The sequence below is a fragment of the Agelaius tricolor genome, unplaced genomic scaffold (assembly GCF_023055355.1).
Source record: "Agelaius tricolor isolate 1412-34295 unplaced genomic scaffold, bAgeTri1.0.p SCAF_3, whole genome shotgun sequence".
Classification (NCBI taxonomy): domain Eukaryota; kingdom Metazoa; phylum Chordata; class Aves; order Passeriformes; family Icteridae; genus Agelaius; species Agelaius tricolor.
In genome coordinates, this window is record NW_027269263.1 from 16,343,430 (window position 1) to 16,360,110 (window position 16,681).

The window sequence follows — 16,681 nt, forward strand, 5'->3', positions numbered from 1 at the left end:
CTAAGCCCCTGACATTACAGAGGGATGGATTTCAGGAGAGGGTAGGAAAGTTCCTCTCTGGCTATGAGAGTTTTCTGCTCCAGCTGTTCCCATCCCTCTGGCAGCCAGCCCCTTGTGTGTGGTTGTGGCAGAAGAAGTGCAGACAGGTACAGTGAGAAAACTGCTGCCTTTTGCTTTTAGAAGGCTGTTTTGAGACTCCCTGGAGCTTGTCCAACAGGCCCATTCTAGGATGTGAGCACATCCTAGTGATGAACACCACAGTGAAAAAAAAACCTCACTTCTATGAGGTGAAGCGCAGTCTGTTTTTCCTCATCCCACCTTTATAACTTGTAGATATTTACCACTACCTGCACTGTTTTTGTATCACCTGTATCTGAAAGAAAACTTTGTAAAGCGAGACAAATACACCAGTGAATCCCCACTTGAATTAATATCAATAACTAAACCTTCACCCCCAATATACTTTGAGTACATTTTATCAAAAATTTACTTGCATGACTAAACAAAAGATATGCCTTGCCAAAAATAAGTATGTTATGCTTTTGTCTGAATACTATCCCACTGAAGCAGTTTAGGGGATTACTCTGATATCTTCTGCAATCTTTTTCTCCTCTTCTGTAAGTTCCAGGGCAGTTGTGTCATCAGCAGAGAAGTATTTAGATGCAGGGATCATTTTTCCATCCTCCAGCTGCAGATTTCTCACTAGTACCTGAAAAATGAGAGGATATGATTTTAAATCGTTTGGGAGGTAGCACATCCTTGGGTGAAGAGTTTTTAGGCATTAATAGAGTGATTGAAAAAGTGAAATAAATTGCTTCCAGGAAATCTGATATGACGCAGGCAATTTAGCACAGGCCACTCGTACCTGTCTTTTAAATTCTCTCCTAGTAAAAACAGATTTTACTCCATATAGGAAATTACTATGGATTGAGTGAAAAGCACAACATGAATGTCTTCTCTATAGGATGTTAGAGGATTGATAAAACTCCAAGTGAATGAGCTGTCAGTCGTTAGCACCTGGATTTATTTAGCTTGACAGTTCCATACTACTTGCCCTTCTTGCTAAAACTATTCCATCCATGTTTATGTTTGCCAGACTGAGCACTTACCATCTTCCCATCATTTCCAAAAACAACTAGACCATTCTTTGTCACAAGTCCTGGTCTTGAAGCACCTTTTATTGTCAGCTCTCGTCCAGCAGGCACTGAAGCATCAAGTAATGATGACCCATAAAAAGTAACCACCTAAAAAGAAATGTAATTCAAAGTTCACAGGTTAGAGGTGTGCTGTAAAGTTTTAACAACTTTATTATACTGTTTTGAAGCTTTAATATAATGGAAATAAAATATAATTACCTACACATGGAAAACATATTACAACATTTCTAGATCTTTACAACTCAGAACAAGTAAAACTTTGCAAATTGCCTAAACCTGCAAAGCAGCTGAGCTGTAGCAATGTGCATACTGCAACCAGTGCAGGAAAGGGAGCAGCTTTTGACAGTGCATGCCCAGAATGAGGGACCACTTCACTCTATAAAATTTCATAGATTTATTTTTGCAAACTATCTAGGCCCACATCTCCTTAAAATGAAACCCTGTTATTTCAGCAGCCCACAGTGTTTCATTTTGCTGTCCATACTGTAATGTTGGCCACTCTACATGGGCTGTATTATACTGTAATGCATACCTGCTTCCCAAAATGACTGGCACAGTTTGTTCTACTCTTCATACCTTTGTACCATGTCTCTTTTTTTTTCATATATTGTACTTATCTTTCTTCAAATTAAATTAATTCTGCTTTAAAAAACTCTTAACTACTGTGTTCTGTGTATTTCTTTAGGTCCCTGTTCTAGATACACACAAAACATAAAGTCATCAGACTAGAGCTACTCCAGTGTAACAGACATTTATATTCACCGGTATGCAGATATCTTTAATTTTATAAGAAAAAGGAGTCAAAAAGGGAGTATAGATAAGAACATTCTTCTGGTTTTCAGAGCATACCTGTCCATTTATTGTTGTCCATGCTCCAGGAACTTTATCATGTCCTCGAATCCAATTGTGCAAAGCTGCTGCCGGTTGGTCCCAGGAGATCTAGGAAATCAAGACATGCCAGGATGCACAACCACACCTTCCCAAACACAAATAAGATTATCTAATGCAGTAGGGATGCTTAGATAAAATAATTCTCATATGGGAATTCAATTAATATTTTTATCTGTTGTTTATATGGCCGGTGTTATTTTTTGGCACTAGAAGGAAAGGTGCCAAAACTTTTTTTCCTAAAATCAAATGTATTTCTGGTAGAGAATTTCATATGGCCTGTTGGCAAACAAAGAGAGTGATCTTGATTCGCTTTTGTATTCACAAGTGTGGTGGCTTACTAAGAATCCACTGAAATTGCAGCTGCCTCTTAGCTGCCTGTACATGATCCCAAATAGGACACCAAGTTTCTAAATACATGTAACTGCTGAAAGAAAAATGGAACTTAACCTAGGGCTCCATTATATGCATCCTAAGAGGTATTCCAGGAAAAAGAGGTAAGGAAACAACTCAGTTAAAATTCACATTAACTTCATATTGCTGCTACTGTAATCTGAATTAATAACTTTTCTAGTACTATGCACAAAAAAATGGTGTTACTTCACACTACCTCTGCATTTTCCTTTTTCTGGATCCCTTCATATGTCGCCCCTTCTTCAGGCTGAGGTATACGAGGGGCCTTACCATTAGCAATTAGATGTACAGCTTCCACCTACATGAAAAAGTAGATTTAATGTTAGCTTGGTTCACCTTTTTCCTTCAATCATACTTCAGAATGACAGCATTAGACTTTCTGCCACAAGGTGAATTGGTTTCGAATTTTTTAAACCTAGTATTTACAAACTCCAAGGGATCAGTGCTGCCCTGAACAAACGTGTGTTTTTTCCTTGAGTCTCTTTGACAAAAGAAATAGCCTCCAGAATTTCATGGGAGTACCTAGACACCAAACTCAGAGCCACTGTCTGAATTCTCCAGAACAAAAATGTGCCTCAGTATGAATGCATTCAACTTTTTCCTTTTTCTCTCTCCAAAAAGTTATTTTTCTGCATTTAAATGAAGGGAGAAAAAAAAATCTCTAAGGAGCAATGCTGAGTATTTTTTGTGCCTTTTCTTTTATTCACTTAAAAAACATACAAAAAATGACAAACATAGAAAACCCAAAGCCAATCCACTGGAACTCTGAGCCCCAAACACCACACTGCCGTTTTTTCTTAAAAAACTCACACTTAATTTTTTTCTGTTGCTGAGCCTTTAAAAGATTTTGTCTTGTATGGAAAGAGCCACATTCCAAACAAATTCAACTTCATGCCATCTGTGGAAACAGAATATGGTCTGCCTGCTGTCAGCAACAAATATTCTGAGGTCATATCCTCAGCTGTTGGGCAGCCGCACAGCTCCAGTGAAGTCTAGGATTTGGCTGAGTATCACAACCTCTGCCTTCTCAATATTTTGTCTATTTTTCCTTTACTTTCAAGCCCTTTTCCTCTTAAAAAGCTGGTATTTAGTACAGTTAAACATACCATAGCCTTTATTCCTTCTGGGAAGAGAAACCGGTTATACAGGTCATCCACGGTATCATTTTGGCCAACATCACATTCTCGCTGTAGAAGTATTGGTCCAGTGTCCAAACCATCATCAGCCCAAAAAATAGTAAATCCTGCTTTCTTATCTCCTTGAATTAAAGTCCTAGGCATAAAAAATACTTACAGTAAATACAGAAAAAATTAAAGTAGTTAGGAATATCAACTCGCATGTTACATTCATGTTTACATTCATTTTCTTCAGGAAGATAGAAAAGAAAATCCTAACAATCTTTGCTATATTTTCACTGCTCACTTCACAGCCAGGAACCCACAGTTTTGACACTGTTGATGTATGGTTCCCACAAAGTGACATAGGAAATGCTGCAAGTGAACCCAGGCTGTCTCACATAGTTCACTGTGATAACTACTTTTAAAGTATTATTAATGGTAAGACACAGAGCAAAAGCTATGCAACAGTTATAACAGAATTTGAAAGATGGAAGCATCAAACAGAATATTATCTTAATAATTCATGATTGGTTACTGTAATTAGCTAAGCCTCATGGCTCATCTGTAGGTCAACAAGGAAAGTACATTTGTCACACAGCTGAAAAGGAGTTAAACTCAGAGTTGAAAATGATAAATATGCAACTGTTCAAGGAAAAGTTATTAACGGAATTAAGGCTTTCCAGCCAGATTCTGAGCTGCTATGCATGAACATAGCAATGCTTACATTAGACCTGTGCTGATTTACCTCAGCTCAGAGTCTGCTTCTGCATCCATAGGGAGCTTCAGCCACCTAAAATTTTACAGCTGTCCTTTGGCACGTGTCTCAGAATAATGGAAAATCAGACTGAAGTGTGTTTAAGGGAGCAGCCAGAAATGGTGAGAAAAATATTTCCTGCATGTTTTCAGCCATTTGTATGCATGCAAACTTCAATGCTATTTTAAGTAATACATATCTCATGTAAGTATTCCCTCAGCAGCCCATGTTGTAACAGGATTGTCTGAGATCTGGCTTATACACAGGAAAATTCATCATTAATTATAAGCAGTGAAAGCTGCATTACTAAAATGAGTGAAGTACACAAAAGTACATATGGGATGAACAAGGGCCAAACTCCAAAGACAACTGGGGAAGTTGGCAGGTATAACAGAAGTGAAAGCTTATAGAAGTTTGGCTAGCCTTATCAGATCTTTCACATATTTAGCTGCTTTTCTTCTGGTTTTTATTACGTAAAAATTCCAAAAGAGTACTCTAGTGAGAAATGGATGTCCTCAGCATGGAAAAGAAGGTTTTATAAGGAAATGTCTCTGATGCTGAATAGGTGACAAGGTAAGAACTATTGTGTGTCCCCTCGTCTGTCCACCAACTCCCTCCACAAAGTGCTGCTGATAACGGAGTGGCAGCAGCTGGAAGAGACTGTAAAGGAAGTGAGTGAGGAACCCTCTGCACCCCAGGGCCCTTGTTTGTACCTAGTTATGTTTAGCCATGCCTAATTCTCAAAGGTTTTCTTGGTTATACTGTGGGGACAAAGGGTCTGATCAGCACCAGGGCTGTAGCCACAATATGTGAAAGTGGTGATTAAAGCAAGGGGTGAGAGGGTGAAACACAAGAACCGTCAGTCAAGGCCAAATCCTAGTTTAGTTTAAAGGCCTTGGGACACTGGCCTTTACTTGAGAAGGGCAGGAGAAGATAGATTCCTTTTGCAGAAGGAATATGCAAAATAGAGCAAGACACAGTGATACAACACTGTAATACATTCCATTTCTGCAAATCTTTGCATTTGCTGAAAGAACTTCCTGAAAGAGAGTTTGTGTCTACACCTTCCTGTGAAATACATCTTGATGAACTTCTCCTCTATAAGAGCATCCTTTTAGAGCTCTCTAGATAGGAGGTTGCACAATTTAATAACAAACTGCATGGAGTAAAAGGACCTCATTTATTTGGAAAAATTCTACTACTTGATGTCTTTGCTGGCTGCTCCCTGACTTTTGATTAGAATAAGCCATCATTCCTTTTTCATCTTTCCATGTCTTCCATGGCTCAGCTAGTGTATGTCCTTCCCGATGACCTCTTTTCCAGTCTGAAGACTCCATCATTTGCCTCCAGTCATGTGAAAACTGTCCTATACCCTTGACCATCTTTCTTAGCCTTTTCTGAACTTAGGTAGTTCATGTTCCAACTGAGATGCAGACAGTATTTAAGACCACAGAATCACAGAATATTTTGAGTTGGAAGGGACCCACAAGGACCATTGAGTCCAACTCTTGAATGAATGGATCCTTACATGGTGAGTAACAATAATCCTTTTCTGAGTAATAACAATTAACTTTAACATTGTTTATACATAGTCATGGGGGTTTCTCCCTTGTGTGCATTGTGTAATGTTTCTTAACTTTGAATTTGACCTCTCATTTTCTTACTCTCACATTATCACATTTACTCATTTGCATAGAAAGTGTATTCCTTATTACAGATTTAAATCAGAGTCATTGATCTAAAGTTTCCTGGCTTTCTCTTTCAGCCTTTTTAAAACTGGTATTGCTTTTTCTATTTCCCAGTCACCTGCATCAACATAACCTTAAGAAAATGAAATGTTGCCGATCATCGCAAATCTGCAACTTCCAATTTGCTGAAGTCCTGTGGTCCTGACAAAGAGTTTCTTATTCCTTCATCAGTTCACGAAAATGTCGTCTGCTCACAGTTCAGCTCAAAAGAATTGTTTTGATTTATTCCACACAAAGAAGGACTGTAGGATAGTAACATCTTAAGCTCCTCCATCCTGAATACCAATACAGATTTCCTATATTTAACAAAATACCTTTGTTAAATCCCACATCTCTACCACTTACATACCTCCCACCTTTAACATATTTGGAGGAATTGTTGGTATTACATTTTGTGTCCTTAAAAAGCTGGTTCTTTATTAATTTTCTGGACTATCTCAATCTTATTTTCTGCTGAGTTTATGCTATGTTACTTTACACACTTGGACACAACTGACAGTTTTTGAAGTCTTTACCTCTCTAATAGTCTCCTCAACACCTCTGTTTAAGTATTTCAGTTTAGTACTTTTTCCGGGGAGGATTAAAATTAAACAAAACTAAGTATGCTGTTGCTTTGAATCCACAACACTGTGGATTCAGATAATCATCATGATGCCTGTAAGATTCTTTTAAAATTGTTTCTCCATATTTAGATAATTTCTTACTGAATTTAGAAACTGTGATAATGTCATTTCTGTTTTCACAAGAGTGCCAGATTTGAGTCTATTGAGGCCATTTTTGCAGTGTAGTTCTTTTAGGGTGATGATTTGAGCCTGTCTTGTGAGATAAAGTTTTTTTCTTGTGGGCTCTCTCTTCTCCTTTCAACTCTGTGAAATCTTAGGGTCTGTATCAGACATTCCTGTGATAGTTATTGAGTGTTTGTGGGGATGAGTCACTAGAGCAGTGTTCTGCTTATGGAAACTCCAGACTGTCGATTCATGCATGTGAGTAAAATATATGATTGTACAGCTCACACCACTGATCCTCCTGGAATAACAGCTGAGCTCACATTGGAAATAATAATGAATGCCAGGTATGAAGTGCAGTTCATGTACCAAATAGTCAGCTGCTCTAGAGAAGTTCCTTCAGAGCGCTTGCAAGTCAAGAGAACTGCAGCATTTACAAGAGTTAACAGGTGCAGACCAGCACCCTAACATGACAAACACATGGTTTTGATGCACCGAACTCACCAGTTGATTGCAGAAGCTCCTCGGTGGCGTGGTAGGATGGATGGATGGTAAATAATAGAGCCATGTTTTGGGCAGTCAATAACATCCATGGGGATAAACTGTGTACAGAATGGAAGGACATTTAACTCTGCTCCAACTGATTTGTAGGCTGCAACTACTTCCTGGATAGGCTTGCCTTTAGCTCTCCATTTGGGGAACTTAAAAACAGGAGTACCGTCCTTCTCTGCTGCCAGTGCTGAGAGACAAGAACAGTATTATTTTTTTTTTTCATTTTGTGTTAAAAATTCAAGTCAGAGACATATGACATGACAACTGAAGTGAATCATCAATTGTGTGACCACAGAGTGCTCTTCTGTATGCTGTTTAAAAACATTTGTGCTTGGATATATTTTATTAATTCTGTCTTTGATTATCTTTCCTACATCTTACATAAATCTCAACTTTCTGTTCACTCTTATGACTTGACTAGTAAGTACCAATGAAGCAGAAAAGACAGATACTCAAACTTTACTTTCTCTTTTTTGTCTGTGAAATTGGATCTTGAACTTGACCTGAAGCATCTTTAGCCTGTTGATAAAATCTTAGGTAAATTCTTATTTAAATATTATTCCATGCAAGTTAGTGTGTACTGAAGTTACTTTAAGAAAACAAAGACTGTAGCTGTCTGAGGGCACAGAAAGCTTCAGGAAACACTTGAAACTTAAGCTTTTGAGTCATCTGGAAGTAAAAAGAAGTGAAGTTATTTAGCAATTTAATTTCATTTTTTTCCCCCAATCAGGAAAGATTGGACTAAATTAATCCTGTGGTTTTAGTTAAAAATAAATACATTATTGCAAGATTGGAAGATTTACTTAGTTGCATTTGTTAGTGTAACAACTGTACAAGAATAATTTATATAATGTAAACAAGTTATGCTATATTGTACATAAACTTTTTATACAATGTAATCCAACCAGACTTGGATAGTCAATTTTTCGTTTTCTAAGCTAATAGTTGCCTTCTCTAATTCTTCCAAAGTGTGATTAAATCTTTTAATGAGGTAGAGTTGAGAATTACATGCTAGTCTGTGAACACCACAGCACCAGTAAGCAAAGCTTACGTTTGATTCTTCCCTCATGAGAGTTCTGTAAAAACATGTCAGGACAATAAAAAAAAAAAAAAAAAACCAACAAAAAAACCAAAACCCTAAACAAAAACCAAACCAAAACAAAAACCACCAAAAAAGCCCTCCACCAAACCAAGAGAGAATTGAAACAGCTCATGGAATGCAGTTTTGATTTCAGATTCTCCATAAAGGTACATTCCATTCTGGCACTTTTATTTGCTAATCATATTAACTCGCTATCTTTGAACTTGTGTCACTGAAACAAAAATCAAAGAAAAGTGACAATTCAGATGGTTCTAAATTAGCTTCTTTGCCATGCTGGGTTCTATGTAAAATGAGTACCAAACTGAATAAGCAAAACTTCTTTCTTTAGTAAGCCTAGAAAATCCTTATGCACCTCAACAATGGAAAAAGGGAGAGCAAAGCCTCCTCCAACCTTTTGAATATGTTTTCCAGATGGAAGAGTAGTCCAGATGGAAGAGAAATGGCCTCTGCAGGTACACTGCCACACACAAGCTTGTCAAAAGGGGCAGAAAGCCTGGGATAAACAATCTTGGCTCACTGCCTTGAGTGTCCCAGCCAGCACAAAGAAGCAGGTGACAGACATTTGCACTTGAATATAGGCTCAGCAGCTATTTGCTGTAAGATACAGCTCTAGTTCAGAATGATTACTTCTAGGGTGTACATTCAAATAAGATATCCAAATTAATTTTGGTTTTCCAATACCTTAATATACAGCCCTGCATATTTAGAAACTACTTTAAAAGTTGCTTTTCTAAAGTACTGACAATGGACAATGTTAAACTGGTTCTGGGACTGGTGTTTGTTAAAGGATAGGTCTTGTACTGGATTTAGTGGATCAAAGGCAATATATGCAAGTCATTCCCATATAGCTAGAACCTTCTAATGAAAAGGAAAATTATGTACACCTGTAATTTTTACTTTTGGATTCAGGTTACACTTACCCAACGGATCAGCTTGTCCATTCTTGTCAGGCACGGTGAATACACCCACAACCTTATGTCCCTCTTTTCTCAGCTTGTTATAAACTTCTTGTCCAAAAATACTTTGACCTATAAGGGCTAGCTTTAGCTTATGTTGATAAGCCTGGTAAAAAGAATTATAACAAAACATGTTGTAGAATGCAAAGAAAATATGTTGTTGCTTACATTTCTGTCTTGCTCTTTCTTTGTCAATTTTCAGTTTGATTTAAAATGGAATAGTTTTTCTAACCTAATCACCTTTGAAGGAACAATAATCAAATTTTTGAGATTAATGACAGGTAACATAGAATTCAGAGAGATCTACTTCACATGAAAGTATCATCTGATACTGTCACTGGTGTTTATATGGCTTTTTTAGAATTTTCATTAGACAGACCAGCCACTGCTTCTTATGAGAGGCTCCATGATCTTATCCATAGCCAGAAATGAAAATACATTTTTTGAAACATACATAAAACACTTTTTGTAGGCATAATTTATGTGGCTGGAACATGCCCTCTGAATCCCTGTAATTAAACAGAGGTATATTATTTGTGGTTAACATGTATAGGCTAAAGAAGACAAACTTGCACTGTTCCTGCCAAGTTAAAGGTGATGATCATCCATTTGATACGCCTACAAGCAAAAAAAGGTGCTAAAGGTGAGGTTCCCTTGCTGGACTTCTACTGCCTGCTGCATTTGGATCCCAGTACACTGGACTGGGATTTAAGCTTCTTCACACAGAGCAAGAAACCACCTCCACTTTTTTTTTAAATTTATGATAGTTAAATTTATTATAATTTATGAAATTTATGATAGAATCACAACACTACAATTATATCAGAATATCAGATATTGCTATGTTTTTCAAGTGATGGCTTCCTGAAAAAACTACTTTTTCCTTCTGAGTCCTTTTAGATTTATGTGGCAGTTGTTCTCCTCTCCCACCCTACCTCCAGTCCCTCATCTCCAACACCTCATTTATCCCAGAACTGGTACTGCTGTAGCTGCAAGAACTGCATTAGGTTATGGAAATGAGCAGGCACTGACATGAAAAATGCGGATTTTTTATAACTGGATCTCTCCACTGGTCTAATTTATAGCATGGCCATGAGTCCTAACATAGGGCCAGCAGGGGAGCAGGAATGAGCATGGAAATATGGCAGAAGGGTGGAACTGCCTCTATATGCACTGCATTTTTAGTCAGCTTTTGGAAAATAAAAACTGGAAACCTTTGAAAAAGAAATGGACTATGACACCTGGTTAAAAAGGAAAGGTCCGCACAGAATAAACAGAAAACTAACCTTCCTCAAAGCTGAATCTGGCACAAACTGTTCCTAGACTCAAGCCATACAGATCCCTCCTCTTAGGAGGCCTGATAGAAAGGTAGGAAATAAATCCACACACTCCCCGCCTTTGTTCTTAACTTCATTTTTCACTACTGGACTTTGCCTTCTTCTTTTCCTTATGACCCATTAGAGGAATCAAAGCGCTCTATGAATGTCTTAACCACTGACATTTGTTTTCCTTGTAAGTTGGCACCTGTATGTTTATCTCCTCCCTCCTCTTCCTTAGGGTGCTGGGACATGAGTATACTTTGACTGAGTGGGTTATTGATTGGATAACAAATGGTCTGCACTGCCCATCAGATCATATGACAAAGAGAAATGTCCTGAAAAACAGGTTACTTAAAACCACAATTCACTGAAATTCATTTCACAGCTGACATATCATGGATGTATTTTACTGGTTTCAGGTTACATTTTTGTTGTGCAGTTGGCTTTAGAAAAGGGAGTTATAAATTGGTAGGTTCTATTACAGGAATATTGAAGTGAGGGTTTTTTTTAATATAAAACAATAGGAAATAATTATTTGTACTGGAAACAATATTTTCCCTGAGAATGAAACTGCATATAAAGTGCCACTGCAGCAGAAACAAGCAGTAAGATGCAAAGATGGACACAACTCAGGCCCTTGCAAAATCAGACTGTTATAACTGGCTGGCAAAAAATGTCTGTGACACTGCTGATAATATTACTAACCAACATTGCATTGCTGGCAGCTATAGCTCAAATATTCCACTATTTCGTTCTTAACAAAGACAAGACCTTGTTCTGAATTACAACTTATCCTTGCAATCCTTATCCAGCAAGGCCAAACTGATGCAGGTGGTGCTCATTATCAATGTTTTATGACGGATGTCGTTACAGCAGAAATGTTGCTGCACTAAAAAAAACACTTATTAGATTTTCCCAAGTATTTTAACTATAGCCAGGCAAATTGGAGAAAGATTAACCTGCTGGATCACTAACCATGTTTAACATGGTATGAAATCCTCTGATTTCTGTACTGTGCTAACTAGTGCCCAACTAGTATATTGAATAAATGTTAAAAATAGTCCAGATGAGAATTGCTTATTCTACTTCTGCCCTTTTGTTAACATTTCTTAGTAAGAACAGGACTGGAAGAGATCTTCGTAGCTAATGAATCTTCTCCTCTGCCATCACAAAAAATCATGTCATATAATTGCCTCTGTAAATCTACCCAAACACCTTTTCAAAGCACTGTTAAAGTATTCACTTCTGTACTCTGCTGCTTTTCTGATACTTGGACAATCTTCTTGTAATTTTAAGTCCAAATTTATCACCACTTTAAGAGTTACCTTTTCACAAAGAGTTTATTCATGAAGTGTTAATAACGTATGCACCCTCTATTCCTACACATTCAGTTCATGTTGCCCTGTGAATAAATCTGATTCTCATATTACATGGAATGGCATAGCAGTTCCGATACCAAATCATGAGCTGCTGTAAATCAACATACTTTCAGTGAAGCCACACATTTAATTTGTGCTAGTTGTGTAACTGAATCAACAAATGGTGAGAAGCAAAGAGAGAATGTAGTCCCCAGATGAATAACAAATAAAAAACCCCACCATATCCAAACTGAAACTGGCAAGACTGAGAAGTTGCAGTGTGGAAAATTCTGTAGAGCACAAAAACATTACTCTGGCAGTAAATCAGCTTTGCTGCCTCACACTTCCAGAAGATAGCTCAAATTGACTGGTTTCAATCGCAAGATGGTTCTGGTAACTGTGACCAGTGATTCTTGAGTTCTCTCTCCACTGAACGGTACCCACAAGTCAGCCATGAACAGGATTTCTACTGAGTTAAAAAAAAAAAGTTATCTGTGTGGATAACTGTGTGCAAAAAAAAATATCTGTGTGGAAGGGCTTGCATGCTCAGACCACAAGTTCAGTCCTTTGTTTTTTGTTTTATTTGAAAAATTACAGTGGAACAAGTGCATGAGCTGTTATAGCCATTCATATCTTCTCTTGGAAACTCTCCTTAAGCATTTTTACCTAAAATGGGTCAGACCTGTGGAAGTGGGAAAATTCTGTAGAAGAATTTAATGTGGACATAGCACTCAATTAAAATGGAAATTTCTATAAGATGACACAGAGAAGAAAAAGAGTTTGGTGTTTTCTGTTTTACAGAAATGGCACATTTTGGCTAGAGTGCCACTGCTAGCATTCATCATGAAACTTTAGAAATTCTGTTAAAGAACACCAAAACAATCTCGGTTTTGAATAATGTGCTAGACAGATACTCCATCATTATCACTAACATACACAGAGATTAAACTTTCTATTGTTTTTGACAGTGATGTTAAGAGATATACTAGACTCCTTTTGCAGCTGGCTGGTTGACCATGAACGTGTAATGTGCATGAACCATGCCTGTGAAGGTTAATGGTCATGTAGCATCAGAGTGGATGTTTTGCTGCACTTTTGTAAGATTACCCAATTCCTATTTATAGTAAACAATGCAGTTCAGGTGAATTGGGGAGATCTGGCCCTTCTTTTATGACTAATCATGGAGTAATATAGTTATTACGACAGAGCTGCCAAATAAAAGATTTTAGGAAATCAGTTTTCACTCTACTGTAATTCTGTTGTTTTCACTGTCTGAACCTATACTTTCTTCTTTAACTTTATATTTTTTTTATAGGATAACACAGATTAACAGTGATTATGTTTCCTTGACTCAAGTACTCATGATTTGAATGAAGACAGTAAGATAAAGGAGGTAGAAGCATAAAATCCAATAAGTGTTTGTACAAGCAGTCTTATCTTAAATGCTCAACATGTCTCAAAGTTCACATGTGTTTGACCACCTCAATACAAAAGCACACATTTAGGTTTATCTTCTGTAATCAAAAATTCTGTCCATATGATCTCTTGATACCATACTGGAATATATTTTAAAATAGCTCATTAAAAGTTATACAGTATTTTAATGTTTGACTCCATTCTGGTTCTCTTTTTCTTCCAAAACACTTAAACAGAAATAAAACTAACAAATAGAATTAAGTATTGCCTAAATGACAGCCTGACAAATACTGGTAACTATCTTGTCAAGTTCTACTTTCTAGAAATGGGAGATAAATCCAACACCTACATTTTCTTCTCTAAGAAGAGTCTAAACTTAAAAAATCTCTTCAGAGGAGAATTTTTTTTAAATAAAAATAATTTTCTATTACTGCCTCTTTTGTATGTGCATCTAAACTTCAATTGGTTATCGCTTCTAAATAAATTTCCTGAAAATGAAGATTTAGTAACTGCTACTCTGGGTACAAACCTTTTAATCAAAAAGATTAAAATATTTTACTTAGTTTGCATAAGAATTTAGTAAAGCTAAAAAAATTGAACGTTACATCTTTTTAAAATTATTACAGAGAGATGCTTCTTTTGAAAAGCAGTACTGCAACTTTATTTCTACTGAGATCCCCATACATGTACTGAATTCCAGTGCCTGCAAATCGAAGCCTATAGTAGAGCCCCGCCCCCATCTACGTACACATCCAGGGCAATGTGTTCCCATCGTTCATTCATTCTTTTTTTTTTGGCACTGCTGGTTGCATTTCCAAAAGGCTTGTGTTAAATCTCCTTATTCTAATGCCTTCCATGCAGATACCTTTGGAGGATTGCTGTCCTCAAAGAAAACTGAGCAGCCAAACACAAAACAGTGAACAATCTCTAGGGAAGAAAAAAACCCCCCGAGCCTCATTCAACTAGCCACACGTACACATCTGGACAATTCGGACTGGACATGGCTTTCAGGGAGAGGTTCCTTGCAGGAGTCCTGCAGTTTATATATGTAACCAGACACAAAGAAAATGGCTTGAAACAAATGCTCAGAGCTGTAAAAGACTAAACTATGGGGTGCAGAGGAATTTAGGCCATCAACTTCAACCCTGAGCAGCCCACCATGCCAGAGCAATGAACCGGCTATGAGAAGGTCACAAACGAAACAGGCCAGAGCCGCGGGCTTCACTGTGGCGCTGGGAACGAGCATGGTCCCTTCTAATTGAGAAGACAGCCTTCAGCTTCTCGCAGGGCAAATCCAGCCTAAGGGAGGCAGAGAACGGCTGCATCATATTGTTCGTGACACAGGATTACGGGGCACTATCACAGCATCGCTGGTGCTTGTTCCCCGCAGCTTCCAGGCACATCCTTGCAAGATGCAGGGCCCAGATGATGACTGCGATCAGGCTCGCCGAAAAGGGCAGGATGCAGCCTTTGCACCCACACCGCGCCCTTTCCTGACCCTGCCGTGCCACAACGCGCTTTGCTAAATCCTCGGCAGAGACAATAGGCATCACATCCTGGAAAATACTCGCTCCCGCCATCCCCCTCCTTGCGGTTGTCCCCCGACCGGTTCATTCGCGGGCTCGGCACGGCACGGCACAGCACGGGAGGACCCAGGTCCGCGGCCGCCCGCCCCGCGCTACTCACCGCAGCCGTGGTGCAGATGGTCCGCAGCACCCGGGGTGATGTCCGCAGCATCTTGCGGCCCCCGGCCAACACCGAGCCGGATCCGCGGCCGCGGCGGAGCGCCTCGTCTGATGCAACCCGCGCCGATCCGCTGGCGCCGGGCCAGCGCCTGCATCCGCGGCGGCGCAACCCCGCCCGGGCCCGCGGCCACCGGAGGGAGCGGGGCCGCCCCGCACCTGCCGCGCCCAGAGGGAAGGGGAGGGGAGGGGAGGGGAAGGGACCGCCCCTGTTCCCCGATCCCAGCGTGGCGGTCGAGGTCTCCCGCTGATGCCGCAGGGCACCAGGGCAGGGACCAGCGGGGTGGCGTGGCGGGCTCCCGGCCCGCGAACACGGGAGTCATAGAATCACAAACTCGTTAGGTTTGGAAGGGTTCTCTGGAGATCATCCAGTCCAGCCCCCCTGCCAAGGCAGGGTCACCTAGAGCAGGTCACACAGGAACGCGTCCAGGTGAGTTTTGAATATCTCCATGGAGAGAGACTCCCCGGACAGCCTGTTCGAGTGCTCTGCCACCCTCAATGTACATGTTTCTCATGTTTCTTTCTCATGTTGAGGTGAAACTTCTCGTGTTTTAGTTTATGGCCATTGCTCCTCGTTGCTGGGCACCACTGAAAAGAGTCCGGCACTATCCTGTAAGCACCCGTCTTTGAGGTATTTGTAGGCGTTAATGAGATCTCCTCTCAGCCTTCTCTAGACTGAAACAGACCAAGCTCCCACAGCCCTTGCTCCAGACCCCTCATCATCTTTGTGGCTCTCCACTGCACCCTCTCCAGTCACTCCTTGTCTTTTGTGTAGTCATGACTACCAATACCACCCGGGTGGCATTTTGCAGCCTGACATGTGTGCAGTGTCCCCAGCAGTGCTCCAGCCATTTACAGCTTGAGGGGACAGAGCCCCTCAGCTTCACTTTTGCTCTCTCTACCAAGACTGTTGGCAAGACATCCCTTGTCTCTGCTGTGCAGTAAAAGATCATGAGGATTATTAGCATTAATTTTTAGTTTATTTCATACTAGTAATGGGGTTAAAAAACATTAATGACTTACTGGAAATCTGTATCACCTCCTTTGCCAAGTATTATTAAAGCAGCTCACTCTATTTAGCTATTTCTTAAAAATCTTGCTCTTGAGTTCTACTACTAAAAGTGTTTCAATTTCAATATTATTTGGAAGCTACAACAAAATCTTCTTGTGAGAGGTATGGAGAAGGTCTTAAAAACACAAATTCAAGGTGCTAAAAAGACCAGAAAGGAAGTGAAAATGACCCCAAAAAGGACAGGAATAGCAAAAGCAAGAGTAGATAGCATGACAGTAATAATTTGCATCATTGCAAATTAGGTCAGGTTTAAACCCCAGCAATACAAAGAACATGGGTGTGTAATAAACTGAAATACATGATGTTCCTGTCAGGAGAACAAGGAAGACAAAAATGGAAAAATATTTCTTAAAGCCAAGT

At 39.3% G+C, this 16,681-nt stretch overlaps 1 protein-coding gene across 1 annotated transcript in view; it reads right to left on the bottom strand.

Annotated features, from left to right (window-relative positions):
- Window positions 1-15,347, bottom strand: part of ALDH1L2 (aldehyde dehydrogenase 1 family member L2) — a 29,949-nt gene extending 14,602 nt beyond the window's left edge. The window contains 10 exon segments of the mRNA XM_071422667.1: window positions 584-709; window positions 1,110-1,244; window positions 2,007-2,096; window positions 2,656-2,757; window positions 3,566-3,731; window positions 7,309-7,543; window positions 9,379-9,520; window positions 15,194-15,255; window positions 15,258-15,320; window positions 15,323-15,347. Coding sequence (XP_071278768.1) covers window positions 584-709; window positions 1,110-1,244; window positions 2,007-2,096; window positions 2,656-2,757; window positions 3,566-3,731; window positions 7,309-7,543; window positions 9,379-9,520; window positions 15,194-15,255; window positions 15,258-15,320; window positions 15,323-15,347 — 1,146 coding nt within the window.
- Between the last annotated feature and the right edge of the window lie 1,334 nt (window positions 15,348-16,681).